Below are 24268 nucleotides of genomic sequence, written 5' to 3'. Positions count from 1 at the left end.
CAAGGGGAAGCCTCTTTTACTGATTTCCAAAAGAGGAAACTGGATGAAGGAGAATGGGAACATTCTCCTTTCAATTTGAGTTTCCATAGATAGCTAGTTCTGCTGAAATAGCTTTGCTGTTAGAAAATGGAGATGGTCCTCCATTCCACTATCAGTTGCTGAACAGATTTTGCCTCACAGTCAGTAACGCAGAACTGCACAGACTAAGAAGCTAAAGGAATTGTAATCTTAAGAGTCCAAAGCATGGCTAACTAAGCCAGCTACCAGCAGTATAATAATTCTTAGGCTGTGCTAGCGTCTTGCGACCTTTGGATGAGCCACGTAATCTAAGTGCTAACCGCTGTTATCCCCATCTTCAGATGGGAAACTGAGTCAGTACACACCATTGCCATATATCTCATTGAATCTGGTTTTGTTTGAGTACAGGTAAACAAAGACAAAGTGAAGCAACTGATGAGGGATATCGGAAAAGAGATTTACCAGCTGAACATGGCTGGGTGCTATTGGCTGCCCAGCTCCACTATTGATCACGTAACACGATGCAAGAACCTGGTAAAACTGAACTTGTCTGGGTGCCACATCACCTCGCTCCGTCTCTCAAAGATGCTGTCCACGCTCCAGCACCTGCGCTCCCTGGCGATAGATGTAAATCCGGGTTTCGATGCCAGTCAGCTAAGCAGTGAGTGTAAAGCCACTCTTAGCCGTGTCTCGGAATTGAAGCAAACCCTTTACACGCCATCATATGGTGTCGTTCCGTGCTGCACTAGCCTTGAGAAACTGCTGCTTTATTTTGAGATCCTCGATCGCTCGCGAGAAGGTTTTATGCTCTCTGGGCAGCTAATGGTAGGTGAGAGCAATGTGCCCCATTACCAGAACCTCCGTGTCTTCTATGCCAGGCTGGCTCCTGGCTATGTTAATCAGGAGGTGGTGAGGCTGTACTTGGCAGTGCTAAGCGATCGGACACCTGAGAACCTTCACGCCTTCCTTATTTCTGCCCCCGGTAGCTTTGCGGAGACGGGAGCCACTAAAAACCTCCTGGACTCTATGGCTCGAAATGTACGCCTGGATGCTTTACAATTGCCCAAAGCCTGGATTAATGGCTCTGGGCTCCTGCAACACTTGAAGTTCAACAACCCTTTCTACTTCAGCTTTAGCCGATGCACCTTATCTGGTGGTCACCTGATCCAGCGGGTTATTAATGGTGGGAAGGATCTTAAAAGCTTGACTAGTTTGAATCTCAGTGGCTGCGTTCACTGTCTGGCTCCAGAGTCCTTGTTTCGAAAAGCAGAAGATGACATTGACAGTAGCATTCTGGAAAGCCTGGTAGTGGCTTGCTGCAACCTGAGACACCTCAACCTCTCTGCAGCTCACCATCACAGCTCAGAAAGCATAGGGAATCACTTGTGTCAGCTTCTGTCCAGGCTAAAGCACCTGCTCTCATTAGCACTACCGGTTTGTTCCATCACAGATGTTGCTGCAAATGTGGAAAAGCCTCCCACGGCATCTAATTTGGTGCCCCAAACCTTTGGAAGGAAAGTCCGGATTGGGATACAGACATATCCGAGGAACTTAGCGGACCAGGCAAATCAGAAGATAGAGTCTTCAGTATTCTGGGCTCTGATGGGAAGCCTCCGATTTTTGGAAACCTTGGAAATAATTGGGTCCAGCTTTTCCTCTGCTATGCCCCGCAATGAGCCAGCAATTCGGAACTCGTTGCCTCCTTGTGTCCGGGCACAAAGCGTGGGGGATTCAGAGGTGGCTGCCATTGGCCAATTGACTTACTTGCAGAGCCTCACCTTAGCACAACTGCCAAATATTCTCACTGGCTCTGGGCTCATTAACATTGGATTGCAGTGCCAGCATTTGCGGACTCTTTCGTTGGCCAACCTGGGCATGATGGGGAAAGTGGTCTATATGTCTGCTCTCATGGACATGCTGAAACACTGCAAGTGTTTGAGAGATCTCAGGTGAGGGGCTGCCGTTGAACATCTCCATTGGGTTTGTGGATCTCCAGAAATGCAGCGTGTGGTTTGTTGTGGCTAGTGATAAAACTGCGAGTGTTCCTGTTCTGGTCAAAAATAGCTGCAATGGCTTGAAAACTGGGTATTTTCCTTCCTGAGTTGTGGAGAACGGGAAGGCATCGCATGCTGTCCTTGAGGGCTCAGGACATGCCCTTTAACCAGTGTTTCAAGAGCAAAAAGTCTCTGTGCTGCAACTGCCTTCCTTTTAGATAAGGAAGAGTGGATGCTGCATATTTGGGAGCTAGCAGCCTGTCAGGGCTAGGTTAAATACTACATGCCTTTGCTGACTTTTTGGCTTTGTGTACATGTACATCTCCTAAATTTCCAGGAAGGAAGAGACTCCTAAAATGTCTAGATAACGTAGAGTTCTCCTTAGGTTTCCCAATGAGATATTTTTCTGCCTTTGGTTTGTATTAAAATCTTGCCTCTTTATTTTTTTATTTCATTTTCTTTTCTTGATAATATATTGAAAACATTCCAGATTTAGAGTTTGTCCTGTTGGTGTTCCTCTCCTGGTAGGATTTAAAGGATCCTACCAAGGATCTGATCCTAAAGGGTGCATAAAGCAGCTTCACAGTAGCCAACATGGGCATATGAAAGCAAAGGGCACGAACCGTGATGGTTTCCTTGCACTAGTCCATATGAACACAAATGTTACTACTTTAGAAAGAGGCTTTTTTTCTTCTTTTTTCCCTAAATCAGCTTCTGTTGGTGAAACTGCTAGATGTGTCAGTCCTGTTGTCATTCTGTGTTCACAAAATGGGTCTAAAATGCCTAACAGTAGTACCAGCAAGGTCGCTCCTGTGATTGCAAAGATAGTGTGACCAAAATTACTGCTCATCAGCTGAAACTGGTGTTTGTGTACATGTTCCTGATCCATTGCAATAGCGAAGGGATCCAGGGTGGCTAAAACACCTCAGGAGGGTTTTAATTTTCCACCACTTCCCATTTATAACAGGCAAGGAGTGTGTTGCTCTCTCATCCAAGGGATGGCAGCTGTTGGAAATTCAGTTGCTTAACGGTTTGGGTCATGTGAATGTATATTTAACCTTCAGGAGAGTAAAGAGCCATGGAAGAACTAAGATCTGGGGAAGGAGGTTTGGGTGTGCAGTGTTGCTTTGCTTGGTCTAGGCCTTGTAGTTTCCAGAGACTTTGAAATGGAGGCCAAGAGCGATAAAGATGAGAGGCAGCGTAGAGCCTTGAATAAAGGACCAACAAGGGTGTCTCCTTGTAACAGCCAGGCGTTTCGATGTAAGCTGTCATTGTTCTTTGTTGGGTAAAGTCTAAGGTTTTATATAGGTTTAAGAGGATTTTAACGTTTAGCACTTCCTCCTGATAATGTAGTTTCCTTTTCATTTGACTCATTCTCTGCTGCTTCTACCCTTTTTCCCCTCCCCATTTTACAGGCGGAGAAGCTAGTTTAAGGGGATATTCCAAAGCAACATTGTCATCTAGCGAGGGAAAGGCAGTATTGCAACTATGGCTGTCGTGTCACAGAGATTAACCTAGAAACCTGCTGTGAGGAGGTTGCAGGGGCTTCTGTGCTTTTTGTCCTAAAATTATAATGGACCAATAACGCTGTTGAAAAATTTGAGAGGCTTCCCATTTCCTTAATATTAAGCTATTACCCAAAGCGCTCGTGAGCCGTTAGGATCTCTTCAGGCAATGCTACCTGACCAGCAGTTGCAGGCTGAGACTCTAAAACAGAATTTATCAATTAACAGGATTAAGTTGCTGAGATACCCCCGCGTACTACAAAAGCCTACACAGAGATTATCCAGATCAGGTTGGGACCGACAGCTTGTTACCACCTAATGGATTAACCTTCTTGGTGCTCTTGGCCTTGCTGACCCAATGACTGGGATTCTCAAGTGCTCTGAGGCCCTGTAGTAAATCTGCGCTCAGCAGACGTACTCTGCTGGTGACACCGGCCCCCAGCAGGTTCTGTTTCCTGCAGGCTGGTTTCTGTGAGGGAGTCATCCCGTTATGCTGCTAGTTAAAACATGGACCCCTTGTTGGTCAGGTATGGCTTTACCATGTCATTTTGTTGTCCTGCTCTGGGCTGTAATGTAAGATTGTGGATAGCCATGATAGAGGATCCTGTCTCTCTTCTCTGGGCCAAGTGTTTAAGATAAAGGTTGAATTGATGATGGTGGTTCTTCCTGTGGGAGAGCAGTAGCTTTGATCCTTTGCCATCCTCTGACTGGGGAGGGCTGGTTGTGGTCACTCTTGGCTCAGAGGCCCAAGTTCTGCATCACTGTGTATGCATTGTGAATTTTTCATGCCTGCTTCTCTAGGCGGTAAACTGAAGATGACCAGTTTGATCAGTGTTTGGTGCACTGGAACAGTGAGTCCCTAAATCCACATCAACTGCTCGCTGGATGTCAGGTAGCAAAAGCCAGGCTGTGCTTCTCATAAGACCAGAATGGATCTGCTGGTCAGATCTAAGGCCCATCTTACCCAACGTGCTTTGTGGAAAACTTGTAAAACCAGGGTTACTCCCTGTGGGTGCTGGAATTCTGCAGTTTAGGGCCTTTCTGCCTATTTGTGTCCTTGTCCTTTAGCACACACCGTTCAAGAGTAGCTAGCAAGCAAGAGATCTGAGCTTGCAATGTCGGGTTTGTTAGGCCATACTGCTGGCACAAGCAGGTAGAAGGTTATCGCATATGTAAGTGAAACAGGCGGTGGTGGACACTGGCTGCTCGCATTTGCCAGCCCCCCATGAATGTGCTGTCTTCCCTCTTGTCTGAAAGTGGCCCAAGCATGAATTGCCCATTGACTTGGTTTTGTTTATTCTTGCAGACTGGAACAGCCATACTTCTGTGCGGGTGCCCAGTTCTTCCAGGCACTGAGTCATTGCTCCTCTCTCCAGCGGCTTTGCATCGTCTCCCGGAGTGGGACTCTGCAGTCTGACGCAGTGATGTCATTCATGGCCAACTGCCTTGAGGTCATCATGTGCCACATGTTTATGGGAGAATCTCTTACCGTTTGCAAAAATCTCCAGCAATCTATTGTCCGGAGGTGAGTGCGGAAAAGGGCTTGATGTGGGATTTCTGGAGCTGTTGAAGATTTATCTCCATTTCCTTGCCTGCCAAGGTTTATATGGCTTGGAGCACTTGTTCCAAGAAGCTAATAGGTACTGTGTAACCGCTTGGCACATGAACTAGCCTCTTATTTTAATAAGAGTGAATCAGTGAAATATTTGAAGGTATTATATGAATTTTTGATTCCATTCCCACCCATGTTCTCTGCAATTCCATTGGCTGAGTTTAAGTTCTGGATGTAAATCTTCATCATAAATCAAATGACACTTTTCGTGTAAACAAAACATCTGCCGACATTTTAAGTACTGAGAGATTTGACCTTGAAGCTTTCCTCCTTTCCCACAAGTGACTAAGATAATTCTTCGTCCTCTAATCACTTGTAAATGTCACTTACTGATAATCCCCTGGCAGCGCAATTCAAAGCTTTTAAAGGGTTGCTGTGAAGGGTTTTTCTTCAGGGGGTGTGCGTGGGGGAGAATTGGTACAAACTGCCTTTGCACGTTTGGCAGTTCTTAAATGCGTTTTGCTTGGCCCCTTGCAGTGTTCTGAGGCTCACGTGGTGGGAAACGTTTGTGTGTGAGCCGTGAACTGCATTTGAAAAGAGAGCTTTTAATTACGCTTGGCTTGAAATCTTCTAATAGTGGCAGTCATCTTACAAAATATTTCCCATGCAACAGACTTTCCATTATTATTTTTTTTCCTATATGGCTTTTTCTCCGCCTTCAGTCTGTTTTCTTTGTCACCTACTGTTGCTTTGCCCTGTTAAGCTCTAATAAAAATTTCAAATCACACGGCATTATTACTGCATCCTAAAGGGTGCTCCTCCCCCCCAGCCTTTCTCTACCTTCAAACTGACTTATTACACTTGGCTTGTTTCCGCGGATCAAATCCAGAAGAGCCTATGACTATATTAGCTACCTACCAAACTGCACACGAGATTGTTTGTTACAGCCTCTAAAAGGCTCTGTGTCCTTCTGGGATAGTGATTGTTGGAAATATCTAAGTAAATTCCTTGCGATGTGACAAGGATTCTTTGAGTTTGTTTTTCACGGGGATTCATATCTGTAAAAACATTTCTTGGTGGATTTCAGTTGTGCTTTGGGGATCCTTAGAAAGAATCAAGAATCCACAGTTCCCCTTTCTAGTTTTGCCCTCCCCTCTGAGATGCCATTGCAGCACCGGCCAAAATTTTAATGTCCACTTACTGAGCAGAAATATGCTGTTCTGCAGTCTTTTCTCCCTCTTTTTTCTGTCGTGGATGGATTCTCACTACATTCTGTACCTCTCAATAATTTAAACCCTGGGAACTTTCCAAAGAGCAGCTGATGCCTCATGGAAATGTTAAAAACTATTTTTATATTTAGCAACAGTTCTGGCTGTCATACTATTTTTCTTCTTTTGTATTTTATTAATAGAGACGTTTGTATGAAAACAGGATTTTTTGAAGTTGGTTTTTTTTCTGAAGAGAGCATCTGCTTCCACTGCAAATTTTACACCTGAAGTCATAATCCTCTATGACATTGTAATTGGTGGCTCTGGAAATGATTTTGATGTCACATAAGATTATGACTTCAGGAGGAGGATAAGCAGTGGGAGCAGATGCTCTCCTAAGCAACAAAGATCCCGTTCTCATGCAACTGTCTCTGGTAATAAAATGGAAGGAACAAAATACAGAAAATGATGTGTAAGCAAAGCCTGGAGTCTTCCACGAGCCATCAGTGAGTCTTTAACCACGTGACTTTTCCAGTGATCCCATTCTCATCCTTGCACAAATGTGCCTTCAGATGGGGTCAGGAATTGACTTTCTCTTGACTGCATTTTGTCTGCTACTCCAAGGGCAAAGAGATGTGCAGTAAAATCCGTGTGTGAGCTAGTTCATTGCTTAAACCGGCGGATAAAGCCCTAATTCACACAGCATGGCTTCCTCTAAAAACGTGCTGCTAGTCGCTCTTTAATCCAAGTTTTAAATTGGAAGAGCCCATTGGGCAGCAAGTTTGAAGTTACATATCCTTGTGCCAGAATGAAATAAGGTGATTTATCTCTTTTTTTTTTTTTTTTTTATGTGTGCAGATGCTGTGTGTGTGGGGAAACCATGGAGAGTGGGTGGGAAGGAGGAGGCAAGAGCAGGGAAGGCAAGGCTGTGAGCCTTTCTTTGTTTGCTCCCTTTCTTGAGCTGAGGGAATTGATCCATATTCCTCAGGTCCCATTAAGGGTTAGAGTTCCTGTTTTAGGGCTATGGAGATGGTCTTGTTTAGGCTGAGAGCAGCCAAGTGATTCTGTTTTTGAACAGAGAGATGGGGCCAAAGTGACTCCCATTCTCCCAGTGCCTCTAAAAAGAGAAGAAATGCGAGTGGGAACTGGAAAGGCCTAGGGCTGGGCATGCATCAGTAGTTTGCTGCAGGTGGTAGAGCTGGGAGGGCTTGCAGATGCAATCTACTGCAGTGCAATCCTTTTTCAGACATGGATGCACAGGAGGGTTTGGATCAAAGAGGCTGGGACCGATTTGGGGAGAACAGACTGGTGTCAGCTGTGGAGTTGTACTGGAAGATGGTGTATATACAGGGTGTGGTGATGGGTGCTTGGGTATTAAATCTCCTGCATCACACCGATGGCTTAAAGCCTGAACTGATTCTCAAACTCCTCCCTTTGACCGTAAAATAAGGTTAGTATTATGTATTTCTGTTCTATTGGCCTGAAAAGAGCGTTGTTCTCGTGTCTGTCTCTCTAAACCAGGCCCTGTGGTGTCCAGCTTTCTTGTGGGCAGTTTTCTGGTTGAAGTTTGCTGCTATTTGGGACAAAGTAGTTTACGTATTTAAGTCATTAAAAGCCTCTGATTCAGTTCTGCCTGTTTTGCAATGAAACACAGTAAGCCGAACAGCACTCATCTGGAGCCCTCATCAGCAAACAAGAGGCTTGCAAGGGCAAGGTCTCCTCTGAGCTTTAGAGAAGACTGTTTCCCTCTGGGCAGATAAATCATTGCAGTGTTTTTCTTTATTCTTTTTCCTTCTGTGTGAATGGGAGGGGTAATCTCCTTTATGGTTCAGGGAGATACTTTGTGCACATAAGAAGGGCCTAGTGGTTAGAGTGGGAGATGTGGCTTGAGTGATCCATATCCACTTCCCTGATCTTCCTCAGATTTCACATATGACGGTGGTCTAGTCTCAGTTTCACTGTAAAATGACCTTTTTTTTTTTTTTTTTCCTGTCACATGGTGCTCAGCTGCTGCCACACTTCAGATAGCAGTGGATCTAACGAACACAACGTTTTCAACGTTTTCCCTTTTATGCTTGGACCCTAACTTTGCCAAAGTGCTTAGCTCCAAGCGCATGTTGTCTTTGTTTAAATAACTCTTCTGTTAAAACCACTGCAGTGGTAATTCCAGAAACACTAAAATACCACAATTCAAGGACCCACAGTTGTAGGCTCAAGCGTGACCCCAGACCTGTTGCTGCACGAAGAGGCTTCTTTGCAGAAAGGGGAGATTTGCTTCTCCCTTTTGGGCTGAGTTGCTGCGCTGGGATTCTTTCTAACTGCTTGCAAAGAGCCCTGTGTCCAAAGCCCGGTCCGAGGGGACGGGGCTGGCTTCGCACAGCTTTCCCCGAGGGTTTCCACACTGTTATTTTGTGAATAGTCAGTAGATGGAGCTGTGACCTATGGAAGGTGTCCCACTGCTTACTGATGCGTTGCATACTAAATAATCGTATTTATACGCCTGTATTTCTCTGCCCCAGAAATCTTGCGGGCAAGGAATTTGGATGACTTCAGGGTTGCACAGCTACGTGGCGTGGTTAGTGGGCACTTCACAAATGTGCAGGAGAAGTCGCTTTTCTGGTGAAGCTTACCAGCAGAAAACAGGCTGGAAGAGGGGATGGGAAATGGTTTGGCAAATATCCCCATGGCCTCAAGGACAGATTTTATTTTGCAGTGTGTTCCTTCAGAATTTTGTCGGTTTTAGCTTAAGTGTTTAGATAGCTCCTATCATTGTAATGATTTCAAGGACTCTGCATCACCAGACAATACAAGCCTGTGAAAAGTCCTTGAAAAAACACCTTGGAGAAGATCAAGAAAGCAACAGTAAAAAAAACCACCAAAGTATAACAAAAAATCTCTGAGTGCGATGTCATTAGGGATTCTTCATACATAGGGGGAAAGTGTCACAGCATAGAGGTGGGTTGTGATTTATAGAAACACAATCCAAGATAAGCCATGGTAGAGAGCGTGGTTAGGAAGCGAAAGATTGTGGTGCAGCTGAAGTGTGTTTTGGGGAGGTGGGTGGGTAGCTGGGCTCAGCTGCTCACGCCTCCCAAAAGCACTGTTGTCATCTCCTGGGGTCTGATAGCTGTTGGGAGAAAGTGCAGAGGGCTGGGGCCGGCTGGGGTCCTGGTGTAGCATCCTCCAAGAGCTGCGGGGTGGGGAGTGGGGGGCTGGCAGTCCTAGCTCAAGCTCTTGGCCCCTGTTCCCCTAGCCATGCTGGCTACCTGTATCCAGCAAACGGCTTTGCAAAGCGACTGACTCAGGTGACTCTGAGGGTTAACCAGTGCTAGCAAGCACGGAGAATTTTACTGTTTTAGGACAGTCTGCCTGTTCTGGGGATCCACGACCCAGAGAAAGAGAAACACTAACTTAACCTTCCTTCTGCCTGCGTCAGGTATGAGCACCGCTTGGTTTGAAGTGACTTTCACGATAGGACTCCTGCCACTTTCCAGGAATAGCTATTTCAGTCTGAATTAGATCTTACTATTCAAGCTTCTGTAGCATTACCCAATTTTCCCCCTGCTTGTTATTGTCCCTTTTTAACATGAAACTCTTGGCTGAATCTTACCTTTTCTCAAACTGCTGATTCCAGTGGCCCTGTGTGGCTGTGAGAGCCATGATGCTCGCTGAAGGGATGAAGCACCCTCCTGGGATTCAGTTGCAGAAATAGGGCTTCCAGGTGGGAACATGGGGATGAAACTGAGTATTTGGAAAGTGCTGAGTGAGCCAGTCCCTCTCCTGGCATTTGGCACAGGACTGAACTATCACAAATGAATTTTTGCTCACCTCAGAGCTGAGCATTCCCCCCTCCCTTGCTGCTGTTGCCCTGGATATCCCTGCAGTATTCCTCTTGCCTGGCTTCTCATTGTGGGCTCGGCCTCAGAAAAGCCCTTTTGGGTAATCCTTTTTACTGTTAGATTGGGTGGGAGAGGGCTGTTAGGGCAGTAAATGAGTGCAGGATCATCTTTGAATTCTGCAGAGTCCTCCAGCATCCCTCCTGCACTGCCCACCTGACCAGTGCAATTGTATTGACACTGCAAAAAGCTGGTATTACCACCCAGGGCTTATTTGAGATTTTCAAGCTGTTTTTGCGTCCCTTCACCACCCTCTATTCTTTCTGACCTTGAAAAAGTCCCTCTCAGTACACTGCTGGCTTTCCTGGGTCCCAGAGCCAGCACAGTAGCTGCCAATCCCACTCCGCTAGCCTAAGCATGTTGTGGGCTCAGGCCCTGCGTCTGATTGCAGAAGACTTAATGTATCGCTAGGCTGGTGTAGTGAATCATTAGCATCCTGTTCCAGCTTTCATTGTCTGTTTCATTTCCTGCTCTTAGAAACCCCTGAATCATTCTGTCACAGACTGAATAATAAACTGCATCTTTGTCAGCTTGCGTTACCCGAGAATTCGTTGGCGGGCTTGGCGAAGGTTGACTCTGCTTGAGGTGTGGCCCAGACACCTTTGCTTCTACCAAGGATGTTGTTTATGGGTGGGTTCAAATAGTTACAAGCCAGCACGGCTTCTGGGACCACCCCCAATTTGGCATATTAATGTATCTTCTTTTGGGGGTACTAACGTACCCTTTTCTTAAATGCATTCCTGTGGTTGACCCAAATGGCTTGTTCTAACGGCTAGGTCATGTGTTTTGAAGGGAATTCAGTCCTGAAACCTTCCTTGGAGGGTAGATTGGTTTGTGCATGAAATAGGTTTCAAGGAGTGTCCTCCTCTCTCTCTTGGCTGAGAAATAATGTTGGAATAGTATTGTCATGCTTTCTCTTCATGAGGGTGTAAAAGGCTGAACGGAAGCATTAACTGCAGCTTTAAAGCATTTCCATAGTAAAATAAATCTAATTGAGCAGTTATTGCAGTAGCTTTTTAATTTGTGGAAGAGATTAGGAAATAACTTTCAGCTTGCTCTGGCAGAGCACTCCCCTAGGACGTGTCCTGGGCGCTCTGGCATCGCTCTTTGGGTTCTTATTCCCTCCCCCTCTAGTTATCTGGTCACATTTGACTGATGCAGAGTTCAGCTGGCAAAACAATGTAAGAATCTCAATCTGTGAGCATGTTTGATATAAACCTCAGTTCACAGGAGAAGTAGCGGAGTGCCAGTCATGGCTTACAGAGAGAAACCACGTTAGAGAGATGTAATTTGCCTCTACTGGGGATGAGTCTGACGTGTATTGCTCCTTCCCCATGACACGGTGCAGTGGCAGAGGATGCTGCATTGAAGATAATGGGAGAGTTGGCAGTGTTGTGTGCGAGTGACTTCCAGGGTGCCATCTACGCCCCTTCATCTCTCAGGTTGGAGGCTGTGGTGATGGGACTTCAGGTGAGGGGAAATTGCAGGCCTTGGGAGAATGCCAGTTTGTCTGTGTAGACATGAGGGGATGGAAGACACCCTGAAAGGAAAACATTTTATGGAGAAAAGATCTCATTGTGTGGAGTTAAGAGCAACCTGAGGAATCACAACAGCTTTCCTCGGGAACTTTTGAAGTCCATTTCTGAGGTTAGAAAATGAAGTCTGCTCAGCACTGGTACTCTGGCAGGGTTGGAAGTGAGAATGGCACTAACGAACGGGTCTGCTTTAGAGTCAGTGCATGGAGGCTTTGGACCCCTCTTGAGAGGCTTCTGGGGGATGAGTGGGGGGCAAGGATCCTGCCTGCTCACGGAGGAAGGGGCCTGGGGGAATCCCACCCACAGCTTTTTTTTGACGTGGCTGGAAGATGCTCTGGAGAAGCTTCAGTTTACGCTGTTGGCAGTCACTGTAAGCAAGGAGAGCTTTTGCAGTTTCCTGGTACTGAGTTCAGGGCACGGCCAGTGGAACAAACTTTGAGTGTATGTCTGGCCTTCCCTGAAAAGATGAGAAAAGTGTGTGTATGTATGTTGGGTCATGCCACTTGTCAGCTGCTCCAGCTTGTCCTGGCACTTCCTCCATTCCACCCTGCCATGCTTCAGGGATGGGAGTTTCCAGCCTGGCTCAGGTATGCTGGCTGAAGCTTTCAAGACAGATGCCACATTTGAACTTTCAGATGTGAGCGTCTTCCAGTGAAAACAGACTTACGCTGTGCCTGGCGGAGGATTAACAGGGTTTTTGTGCATGTAGGTGAAAGAGCTGTGATAGAGGGCAAAAAAATGAGTTGGTCTCAATTCTCTTCTCTTGGGAAACTTGTGCCTCTCCAGAAGCAGCTCAACAGCCTGTGGGGAATTCAAAACAGAAGGGGGAGAAGGTGTGCGACTGCAGCAGAGATTGGTTTGCATTTGTGAGAGTCATGCAAACCGGTCCCCGCTGTGCTGTGTTCCCCCAAATCAAGCTTCTCCTGGTTTCCTTCCTTACTTTTCTTCTCTAGAGCCTCTTTTCCCATAAGCTCATCAGTTTGTTGAGTTAAAAAATCTGGCCTTGATCCGCTCCTGATACACCGTATTTCCTCATTTTATCTAGTGTGTGCTGCTGTTGTTGCCAGTGCTTAATTACACCACCTTGCGTGCCCTTATTCCTGCTTGCCAGCTTTTGTGAAGTGGGATGTGCTGAAATGTCTGAATTTGGCGTAGGGCTTTTCTTAGGTTTCTCTGGAAATCTCAAGGGGAAATACATTCTTCAGTCCTGAATACTGCCTTATCCTTTCCTTACAAGTAAGAGAGGGTAAGTTTGAGCAGCACCTAATGCAGTGGAGCTGTCGTCTTCTGGGGTCTATGGTGCAGGGAATTGCAGGGGGGCATAATCCATCGTTACAGGCTCGCTGGTGAGATTCTCCTGTGGCTTTGGGCTGCTCTTTAGCTCTATCAGCGCATGGAGTCCTGGGGGCTCACCGGCCTCTCTGGAGAGGTATGCCTGAAAACACACACTGAGAGTGTTTGCCAGGAAATAACTGCATTCCAGGGAGTGACTCTTTTGTCTTGCTAAAATCGAGGAAATCTGATCAAAGTGCAGCCTTTTTTTTTTTTTTTTTTTTTAGACTTTTTCTCTTTCTTTTTGACTTTGTCCCTGACCTACATATTGGATCCTGCCACGCTGGTTGGAAGTAATTGAGACTGTAGTGTTAGGCTATTTACCAAGCTGTTCACTTGAAAATAACCTTACTGTGTCCAGTCCACACCTGTTCTGGGATAATTTTGGAGGCAAATAACAAAGCACCATTAACCCTTTCAGCAACCTGTTCGAGATCTAACTGTAGAGTGATGTTATACCTCTGCTGATGCCAGGAGGAATTTGTCATACAGGGTGCGCTTCGCTGTTTGTTTCCCAGCTCCATGGATGATTCCAGCCAGCTGCTGAAGCCAGGCCTGCTATGTGTCCACATCCAAGTGAGGACGCTTCGGAGACCTCCTTGTAAAAGTTCCTGCTGGGTGGTTGTTGGTTTGGTGTTGAGTCTGCTGGACCAGAGGCTATGCTGGAGAATATGTGTGTGTGTGTATTTTCTTTGTTATCCCAGTGGTTGTTTCTGATTAAAGGATCTGTTTTGAAGGGGCTGCTAGTCAGTTGCCTAGAAAACTTGCTTTCATTTAATTAATCATGATGAGTTTAGTCTGGAGGTTTTGTAGGAGAGAGCAAGCAAGCATATCCGTGGCTTCTTTCCCTTGGAAAAAAAGCAGGGTTTCATGTCTGAAACTGCAGCTCTTTTGTCTCCCCAGGTCGACATCCTTCTCTGTCCTTCGGGTTTTAATTTTACAAGCCATGCGCTTGCAGAGGTAGATCCAGTTTGAAGTCCATCCAGGTGTGGAATGAGGAAAGAACCGTCAAGAAGATTACAGGAGCTATTCTGCAACTCATTAACTCGATCTCTTCCCCTTCTTGTTATCTCCTCCCCATGCCTGGGGCCTTTTGAACTAGTGCTCTGAGTGTTTCTCACTTAATCTAGCCCACCTGGACAGGTGTATGAAGAAAGGAATTGCCTTCCGGGGAAGGACTAAAGGAGCATAGATTGCGGAGGGAGTCTGCTTTTGGGAACTGCTAATCCCAGTTTAACATTATGACAGCTGCTCGTTAAAATCAGGGTGTTTTTTAACAGGCAGTTAAAGGAGAGGCTTTGCACGCACGTTTAGCTGAGAATAATAGTGAACCATGTGCATTTGATTTTTTTTTTTTTTCTTAAATCACGCAAATTGTACATGGAAAGAATTCTCCGGCGTCAACTTGCTGGGGTATGGAATTTACAAGGTTTGCAGTAACATACAGTTTCCTGTTGGGGGGGGCGGGGGGGGGGAGAAAATGACAAAGCTTGCTTGTTTTCTTTACTTTTTTTTTTTTAAGATCAAGTTCAAACCTCTCATATAAATCCAGCATCTTTGGAAGGTATACTTATTGTGTTGGGGTTTTTCAGTTGTCTTGGTGGCAGATTGTCATGTAAACTTGTCTAGGTTCTTGTTTTTATAGCTACATGTAAAGGCTGCTTCTAAACTACAATTTTGTATAGGGTGAGAAGGCAGCATGCAGATCTAATTTGGGAGAGTCTATATACAAAGAAAGAAGCAGAGGTTTCTTTGCCTTAGGGAGATGGCTGTTTCTTCCTAGCTGAACTTCAGTAAACTTGGCCTATTAACATGATTTTCTCTGCAGGACTGTGGTGTTGGATAAGAAACATGAAGAGCTGAGGCAGAGGAGGGACTATCAAAGAGACATTTGCTGTATTTTATGTAATTTCACTGCAGACTTTACCAACTGCTTCCCAGATCAGCGGTTATTTGCTGGTTGAATTCTTGTAGGCAGTGCTGTGGAAGTAAGAAACTGCGCAGCTCCTACACAAGCCCCCAGATCCACTCAAGGAGCAGTGTCCTTTTCTGCCAGCCCTTAGGCATGAGGCATGAAGGGCAGGTCTGTGATGCAGAAAGATACAAAATTGCCCCGGGTGGTTTTGTTGCTGGAAATCCTTACTCCTGCAGCTACTTAGGTTCAGGCAAATTAATTTAACCCACCAGGACTGAGCAACTAGCCTTGGAATGGGAGTTTCTCTGCTACATTTTTGGCAGCTCTACTCCATATCATTTGTGGATGGGATCATTCTTTCTGTCTCCCTGGGAAATGCCAGTCTCTCGTAGCCTTTTCTTCAGCTGGCTGTATTGCTACCTGGGATTTTCATGTGTGTTTCCAACAGCTGAATCTCCAGCTGTTCCTTCTCTGTTTGACAGAAATCTGTCCGTTTCAGAGCTAGAGATGAGCCAGGAATTTTCCAGACACACATCTGTATAAGAGAAGTTTGTTGAGCAGTGAACTCCTCTTTCGACCCAACACAACTTGGTTCAGCCTCAAGGGCCTGGTGCTGCCAGTTTGACTCTGCCTCCTTTAGAGCGATAATGAACGGGGCCTTGTCACACGATTTGGAGGAAGCATCTTGGTGGCATCAGGCTAATAGTCACAAGTCTTTTAATCTTAAGGGTGTAACTCTTAAGCTGTAGCGTAACTTCCCTTTACCTCCCAGCTTTAAAAGACTGAACTCTTGTTATGCTACATTGAGTAATACTATTTCCTCTTCCCCCATGTTCTCTTACTCACCAGGTTGCTATCATGTAGAATACTTGCTGATGGGGACTTGGATTATTTTTGTATGGCTCTTTTTACATTGTATAAATGGCTTTAACTTTTGCTGTTCTCTTCCTCTGCTCTGTAGTTATAACCCTGCTGCTCCTCTCTCATGTTGTCATGTTGGGCATCTCGCTCGCAAGGTCTGGGATGCGTGCTGGAAGGCAGACCCAGCGGTGTGATGTTGGCAAGAAGAGCTGGGAGGGCAGGAGGAGAATGCAGATTTCTCTAAGAGGGGACCAAAAGGCTAAGGCTGTAGGTTCAGAAACTGGAACCCAAAATTCAAGTGGCAAACAGGGATACTTGTGTGTGTTTCTGTTGGGGCAAATTCCTGTGATGCCAAGACAGGTTTTCTGCAACTTGGATTAAAACAGAGGCTGCAGTGTGTTCGTATGTGTGTGTGTGTGCGTGCACACTTAAATGCTTATCTGGAGATCTGAGCTTTCTAAACTTGCTTGTGCTCTAATTGCAGAGTGTAGACTGCATGCAGAACAACCCAGCCTGAAGTGATAATCCTAAGCTCATCCCTGAGGGAATGCCTGGCACTGCTCTGGCCTGATTTTCTTAATGGCTCTCCAACTTGCTGCTAGTTAAATTGTTATCTCTGAGCACCTTGCCCAGCTTAGGCAGAGCTCTTAGGATCTCTGGTCCTCTAAGAATACCTGTATGTTGTGATTTTTTTTTCTTTTTTTTTTAAGAAAAAACATCTTCCTCCTTCCCCATGTTAGGCCCAATTTGGGCTTGTGTCAGCTCAAGAGACTCACTGAAAAGGGGTGCGAGCCCAGCCTGTGCTCCCTGCTGACGCACGGGAGAGTGGGAGACCTTGACTTCCAGCTGCCCCTCCTGCCTCCTGTGAACACCCCTTCCTTGCCTCCACCGCTGCATAATCTACATCCATGCAATCCCCTTCTTTTGCACTGGAGAATTCATGTTTCTCCTCGGCTAATAACCTGTGTCTGATTTAGTTTCCAGGCGGACCGCCCTGCATTAAATGTCGTCATTTTCCCTCTACTTCATGAGGACTTGACAGAGGTCATCAGAGATGTCCCCATGCGGCATTTGGATGAAATTACCTTGTTTAAAAGCAGAGTGGCCGAGGAACCTCCCAACTTGTGGTGGTGACTGTCACAGCATGGAAAGGACAGTCAGCGTGAACAGATGAAATAGCTTCTTGTTGGCCTGGATTCCCTATCTTCAGCTCCTGGCCACCTCACTGGATGCTGGACAATCACTTTAAATAGGTGCAATTGCAAAATAAAAAAAGCTGGTCCTTTGCAGTGGGGAAACATCTACTGGATATTGCTTACATATGAAAATCGTGTCTCAAAGGCTTCTGGAATCTGATGAGTATTTCCTTGTGGTTAATATGAATTTCTTTGTTATTTTACTGAAGTTAAGGTAAGAGAAACTGACTTAACGATGCTCTTTTCCCTGTGTTGCCTGTATTTCCTAAGGGCCCCTGTGTACTTTGGCAGTGTGCTTTGTGATATTGGTGGAAATCATTCTTTGCTTCGGTCAGTTTTTGGCAAAGTAGAAAGCCTAAGCCAGCTAAGAGGCACAAAAATGTGTTGCTCAGTTGAAGTGCATCACATCTTTTCTATGTTACAAATACGCATTTGTAGTCACACACATGCAATCACAGATATTTAAAGGGTTTTTTTGATTGAGAAGTGCCACAAGGACTCTTTTTTTTTTATTTTTTAATAAGAAATTAAGGTCATTAGCGCCTCGACCATGGTATGTTCTTGCTGATGCTATTTCCATCAGTTGGTCTGGTGGAAGAAGTTCTCAGCTCTTTTGGAAATCCTTGTCCTAGGGTAGATGGTGCCTACAGTGAATAAGTTGAGGCTCAGACCTGATTTAAATGCAGTCTGTCTTGCAGTGTAGATGGGAATGTAGTGTTCCAGTTCTGTCCTTAGATCCCATGCCTTGAGCTCATGCTAATCTTAGAGATGTTATGAAGTATTTTCACAGTGTGATTTCAGTCACCTTCTCTGCTCCACAGAACTTCCTCAGGCATCAGTAGTGGTCTGGATCACTTTCATATTGCCTTATTTACTGAGCACTTCTGAAAGCATCAGACAGCTGTACCAAAAGCCAAGTTATGAATTCCTGGAGCAACGTTTCTGGGTGGCAGTTGGATTTTCCTTTTGCCTGGAGTATTTTGTGGTAGCGCACTGGGTCTGTCTTCTGCAAAACAGCTATCAACCGGAGCTAACTTCTCCACCTGTAATCTCTTAAACACTCCCTAGTGTGTTGAGCAGTGCTTTTCTGGGGAGACCCAGTGTCGTCCAAAGATGATGTCTCCATTTCCTTGTCAACATTTTCTACACAAGATGCCATCTCCCAAATGCTGTTCTGTGATCAGTGGTTCGTAGGAAGCCTGGTCTGATGGGACAGGTTTTAGAGCAAAACACACCTCACAGCTTTGGAGGACTTTCCCTCCTTACTTTCCCATCAGTCAGGTGTGAACCTGCCTGGAAATCTGTCTTGCTGGTGTAAATCTTGAGCCAGACTGCGGTAACCCTTGTGCTCAGGTAGGTTATGGTGTTAACGAGCAGGTTAATGTTGGCCTTCTACTAGCACAAGTCTGTGTGTTGCTAAAACTAACCCCTGCATGCATTTGCTGTCTGCCCGGAGTTTCTCTCCCTTCCCCACTCAGGACAGGGTGCCAGCAGCAGTCTCTGGTGTGCAGCTGGTAGCAAGGTGGTGAGGCCAGCTCGTGCTCCTCTGAGAACGGCTGCAGCTCAGCTGTGATCGCTCCTGAAGTATTTGAGACTCTGCCTCAGGTTAGACACCGTGCGGGTGAGTGCGAGGAGCTGGTGCCCTGCTCTTGGCATCCTGCCACTGTTTTATCTCCAGCTCTCCCGACGAGGTCATTCTTTCTACCTCTTGTCATATTACTCGCCTGTTTGAATCCCTCTTTCCCTTTCCAACAGCTTTCTTCTTCTCCCTCACTTCTGCAAATCAGATGCACTTTTTGGCAGGAACACGAGCCACTGCTCTGTCCAGTTCAGGGCACTCCAGCTCTGCCTGGTTTTTGTCTGTGTTTCTTTCCTAGAATAAATAGCGAGGGTTAGGCAGCAAGTGTTAGGCAGCAAGCATTTGCAAAGCTGCTTTCTCCTCCTTTTTTGAAGCATTAGCAAAGCTGCTTTCTCCTCCTTGTGCCTCTAGCCTCAGGGCAGGGTAGAGGGAAGGCTGAGGGTATGGAGCCAGCTCTCTGATGCCTAAGGGGACCTGTTTTGTCCTGTGGAGGAATCCTGACCTTTGGTATGTGCTAGTTTGGTATGTGCTACAGGAGTGAGGCCATTCCCACCCTCAGCAGGGATTTCCCCTCCATATATACGCTGTGGCACCGGCAAGAGTTCGGCAGAACCGCCAGCTCGCCTGTTCCTGTCCTGCTGGAAAACCTGGGCTGGGGGACAGTGGTATGCAGAAAACACCTGTTGCTTAATGGTGGTGTTAACCCTTTGGTCTTGGGAGTTAGAGTACCTGATGAAACATGCTGTACCTCTTGCTTGGCAAAGCGATACCCATCTGCCTCGTGTCTCGCTAGATGGGGGCAGGCCATCAGGCATGTTTTATAACGCCATTATTCTGTTGCCTGGAGTATGATGTTTAGACATCTGTATTCACACAAGTGGGTCAGAAGTCCTGGTGCAAATGCTGCCAGTTGTAATTGGGGCTAGGAAAGGTCACCCACAGATATTAAAGATAGCACCACAAATAGTGATAAAGAGCTAAAAACTCCTTCCACCCGCGACACCCCAACTCTGGGCCAATGCTTGATATCTCTACTACAAATCCTCTTACGGTGAGTGAGAATTTCCGCTGCTTCTGCACTCCAGGCAGGATTCACCAGATGTTAATAATGTGCTTATTTTCTCTAAGTGCTATTTTGGCATCGGTGTTAATTACAATTTATATTCTGCAACATTTACACTGGGAAAAGAACCCACCCTAATAGTCCCCAATTGGCAGAGCTGGGCTATTAAACATAGCACCATATGTTCTGAGCAGAGCAATATATGGGACTCAGAGCCCACTCAGCGCTGAGACTCCGGCATGCAGCGTTAGAGGAGGAGAGGAGAACGGAGAGACGGGTGTTTTGTTCCTAGCTTTTATTTAATATGAAATTCCACCTCCTTTTCTTTGGTCTCTGTCCCCATCTCTCCAGAAATCTCACTCCCGCTCTCTGTGAGCATCTAATGAGGTGATCTCTGAGCCTGCTGATGCCACTGTCCGTAGTCTAAAATAAATGAATTCAATTACAGAAGGTGCCCTTCTCGCAGGGGCTGCCTCTGCAGGATTCCCAGTTCCTGCTGGCGTGTTTCTTGCTGTGCTCCAAATGAGACCTCCAGTCTTTGGGGACTGCAGAAGAAATCTTTGCTTTCACCACCAACAAGGTGTCCGTGCTTCTTTGGGAGAAGAATATTCTGGGACAAGTGCCATTAGTGGGTAAAATCAGAAGTTTTTTGGTGCTCTGCTAACATCCGAAGTCTTGTTTAACAACTTGGCATTTGGTTCCTGCAGGCTGGGAGGGTCTAGACCTGAAGAGTGACAATGGTTTTGGTGTGGGGAATTCGATCGGGTTAAGTCATCAGTGTTTCAGTAGGTTTCTTAGGACTGTAGGTTAAAGGATTGCTTCCTCAGCCGTTTTGCAAAGCTGATTTCATGGTCTCTTTAGAAAATGGCAGTGTATCCACTGCTCAGTTTGGAAAGGGGGCTGCATGGCAACGGCCTCTCCCTTCAGGAGAGCTTGGATTGTAGTTGCTCGTCTGTCGGGGAGATGGTTTGTCAGGAGGAGAAGAGGTGGAGTGAAAGGAGGCAGGGCAGGAGTGTGATGTGGACCTCGAACTGGAAGTCAGACACGCACTGTGAGACTTGGCCTCAGTTTCCCCACTTGTGAAAGGGGAGGAGGGCTCTCTGGCCTAGCGCAAGGGAGCTTGCAGGGGTGCAAAAGGCTCTGCCCCCCTCCAGGCGAGGTGGTGCTCCCTTGGGAGGAGAGGGCAGGGCTGGGGTTGCTAATACAGGTAGCAGAGCAGCGACCCTGCTCACTTTAATTTGCATGACTACCTTCTCCTCTGCCGAGGCATGCGAGACTCCCAGGCGAGCAGAGCAGGATCTGTCCCTTTGCCTTGCTGATCTTCAGAGGCATGAAAGTCCTGGGGCGACGTACAGGAACGGGACTGTGTGTTGTGAGGTGCTGGGTGCTTTCTCCCACTGGCCCTTTTTTAGGATGGGGTGTCCCCCCGTGGCTGCAGAACTGTGGGGCTTTTCCATTTGCGTAGCTAGTCGGTGCAGAAGGGTTGTTTCGTCTGCGTGCGGGAGGTGCAATCCCCCCTCGGCCGGTCCCAGTGGAGAGCGTGCAGCCACAGCTCCTCGCCTCTGTCTGCAGGGAAGACTGGTGCAGGGAGCCACACGAGCCATGCTGGGCATTGCAGAGGCAAATCTCCTTCCATTGCAGCTCTCCTGCCTCTTTGATGAGATGCGCAGGCAGCCGGGGTACTCTAGCAGGAGAATCATTTCCATAGAAACCAATTGGGATGTTGTACGGGGAATAATGATTAATAGTGAATGGATGTTGCCTCAGGCCCTTTTCATTTTTTAGGGGGCAGTGAGGGATAAACCGGAGCACAGGTGGGGGGACAGGCAGGCTCGAAAACTAATGAAAACCGTCCCTTCCATTAATTTCCAGGGCAGCTTCCCCTCTTCTCCTCCTGCCCTGCCCCCCACTGCTGCTTCCCAGCTTTCGTCAAATTTTCAAAATGGCTAACCTGGTTAGAAATAATCATAATAATAAAAAAGGATGGATGAGGTCTGACTACTAACATTGTTGCTGTTAGCAGCAGGATTTCAGCCATAAAACATGAAGCAAGGGAGGCATTGACCTTTCCGCTGTTTGAAATGAATGGAGACATCAATATCTATTGTTTTGTGGCATTGACCTCTGACGCTCTCGTTTTGCCCTCCCCTTTCTTTTTTTTTTAATTTTCCCCTGACACTCAAGGAAAGGGGTCAGTTTGTACCATCTATTGATCCCGATCTTACTTGGTGATAGGGAAATAATTAGAATTTTAAAGATCGCCGCCGCACGCTGGCGAAATACATACACAGACGCGCACGCTAAGCCCCCGCTTCCTGCGTTGCGCTCTCCCCCCTTTCTTGCGGAGATTCAAAGCCCTGAGATCTGAAGGAAGGCAGATCAATATAGGTTTAATCATGATGGGGTTTTTATTTCAGTTTTTTAAATGGTAAAGTGTAACGTTTTATGTTAATGTCGTCGGAGTCTGGCTGCCTGGTGCCTTGTTTTATTTATTGTTTTAAGTAGCCCCTTCTTTTGTGAACTTCATCTATGTACAGAGAATGTGAAATCAGGCATTGCTAATTAGCTATATGACAATTAAGTAATGTAGCACAAAACCATTAGGACACTGGATTTGTTTTTGAAGTTTGTCCTTTGAAGTGGAAGCTGCAACTCCCTGCCCAAGGCTGCTGGGGAAAATGTTTTTCTATCAAAACTTTCTTTGAAAATAAAATGTCAGTGTAAGAGTCCCTATTTCTGCCGTCTCTCCCTATAAACAGCGGGTGGAAATTGTTTCTCATTGTAAAAACTGCTGGCATTGATAGAAAGGGGAATTCAGAAAAGCATTACATGGGCAGTTGGTCTCCAAACACCCTCGGTTCTGGTAGAGATGTTACCAAAACTGCTTGATTAGCCTGGTGAAAGAGAAGGGTGCTGCCTTGGGAGGGAAGACCCAGGTCACCACCAGTGCCCCGGAGATGGCAAAGGGAGGTGGCCCTGAAAACTGCAGGTTAGCTTCTGATGCCTGAAATGCCGTCGCGGTGCGGTGCAGCCCGGTTGCAAAGACCAACGAGCTCCTCGGTTCGGGCTCCTCCATCTGTGCGCTCATTTGACACTTGTGTTTGCATCTGGCCCTTTGTTCTAGTAGTGAGTTGAATTCTGAATGTGCAACTTTCATGTACGCTGGTGGCATGTAAAACTTCAAATAAAGAGTGAAACTGATTTCGAACCAGGTCCCTCGTTGCCTCCTGCCTCTTATTTCCCTCTAAAACCAAGGCCCAAAGCCATCCTCCTAGGAGGCACGTTTTGGTGTCGCATTTTAAGTTTAAGCGATGTGAGGCGAGTTGCTGCAGCAAGGTGTGTGTGGGCAGGGATGTGCCTCGGTGTAGCCCCGGTCTGGACTGGGAGCTGTGGAAGCGTCACCCGCTGGGAGTGCTGGGGTGAGCAGTGCTAATGGGATTTACAGCCCTGTTCCCCCAGGTCTGAGGTTTGCGGATGCTGCTCTGTGCACCTCGGTGCTTGTGGCCGTGGGCTCAGCTGCACGTTAGAGAAGGAGCTACTTTGTGTTTAGGAAATGCTTTTCCTCTGTGGATCTCTGAGCACTCAACTGCTGAGCTGTGTTGCTGTGGGACAAAACAAGCCTTATCGCTGGGTAAGTGAACCAAAGCGACTTGCAGAAGGCCCGTCACTCTAAGACACCCAAGGCTACAACCTATGCCTTGCTCTGACCGCTTCAACCCTGGGGCAGCAATCTGGACCTGCACCACTTCTTTGCATGAAGCCGAGAGCTGAAATCGAGGGTCTGGTTAAATGTGGACTGGGGTGGCCAAAATCCTGTTAATGCCACTGTGACTGCATGGATGTAGTTGAGCTGGGATGGCTGAGGCCCGGGAAGGGGAAGCTGGCATGGTAGAAGCAGGCAGCACGGGCTGCTCGTGATGAAGGAAACTGCAGGCATTAGCCTGCCCTGGCAGCAGCCGTTCTGCCCTCGCAGCCGCGGCCGATGTGCAGTCCCTGGGTCCTGGGGGCCTGCGGTGGTGGCTGAAAGCGTATTGCCACCAGATATTGAAGGGATGGAGGGGAGTGGGATGGATGTGCTGGACCACAGCCCTGTGCTCGCTGCTGCTGGAGCAGCGCCAGCCGCAGGGCTTGCCTGCATAGAAAGGCTGGTCAATGCTAAAGAAACTATACATCCTATTGAGCTGTCTCTTGTGTTGCTGTTTCTAGGGCACAGGATAGTGATACAGGGGGAAGCTGGGCTTCAGAAAGAGCTTGGTGGAAAACAGCGCAGCTCATGTCCACACGTGCTTAAATCAGCTCACCCCAGGTAGGTGAAGCACTAGGAGATCACTCAAAATTGATGTGATCCATTTTGAGAAGGTGAGTGAGTCCATGCATGATTTCTGGTGGGACTGCAGGAGAGCACGTGTGCTGCGGTTTCTCCCTGCAGTGATCCAAGGTCCTGCACCAGGTTTTATTTCAGAGGGGATCATGGGCTGTCCTCTGTTGTTTTTCTGTTCTGGCAGGTCTGCTCACCGGGTCACGGAGCAGAGACCCTCCCTCCATCCCTCCTGCGCTCGTGTTTAAGTTATGGATTTTATTGTTCCAATAACTTTTATCTAAACATGGTTTTGG

The 24268-nt window shown here is 46.8% G+C and overlaps 1 protein-coding gene across 4 annotated transcripts in view; it reads left to right on the top strand.

Moving 5' to 3' along the window:
* FBXL18 (F-box and leucine rich repeat protein 18) overlaps positions 1-24268 on the top strand; it is a 44413-nt gene that overhangs the window by 2437 nt on the left and 17708 nt on the right. For 2 of the 4 annotated variants that reach the window (XR_015699041.1, XR_015699040.1), the window contains exons 3-5: positions 427-1967; positions 4824-5042; positions 16794-17226. Coding sequence is in view for 2 of the 4 variants with exons in the window: in XM_087733477.1 (XP_087589603.1) it covers positions 427-1967; positions 4824-5042; positions 16794-16950 (1917 nt within the window). In the remaining 2 variants the exon portion in view is untranslated. Of the gene's footprint in view, positions 1-426; positions 1968-4823; positions 5043-16793; positions 22870-24268 lie in introns of those variants that run through there. The other 2 variants (XM_087733477.1, XM_087733476.1) reach the window with 1 other exon arrangement.

The sequence above is a fragment of the Nipponia nippon genome, unplaced genomic scaffold (assembly GCF_047370975.1).
Source record: "Nipponia nippon isolate SJK-2023a ecotype South Korea unplaced genomic scaffold, ASM4737097v1 scaffold_5, whole genome shotgun sequence".
In the NCBI taxonomy this organism is placed as follows: Eukaryota; Metazoa; Chordata; class Aves; order Pelecaniformes; family Threskiornithidae; genus Nipponia; species Nipponia nippon.
The sequence above is the reverse complement of the archived record's forward strand: the minus strand, read 5'-3'. Positions and strand labels throughout refer to the sequence as shown.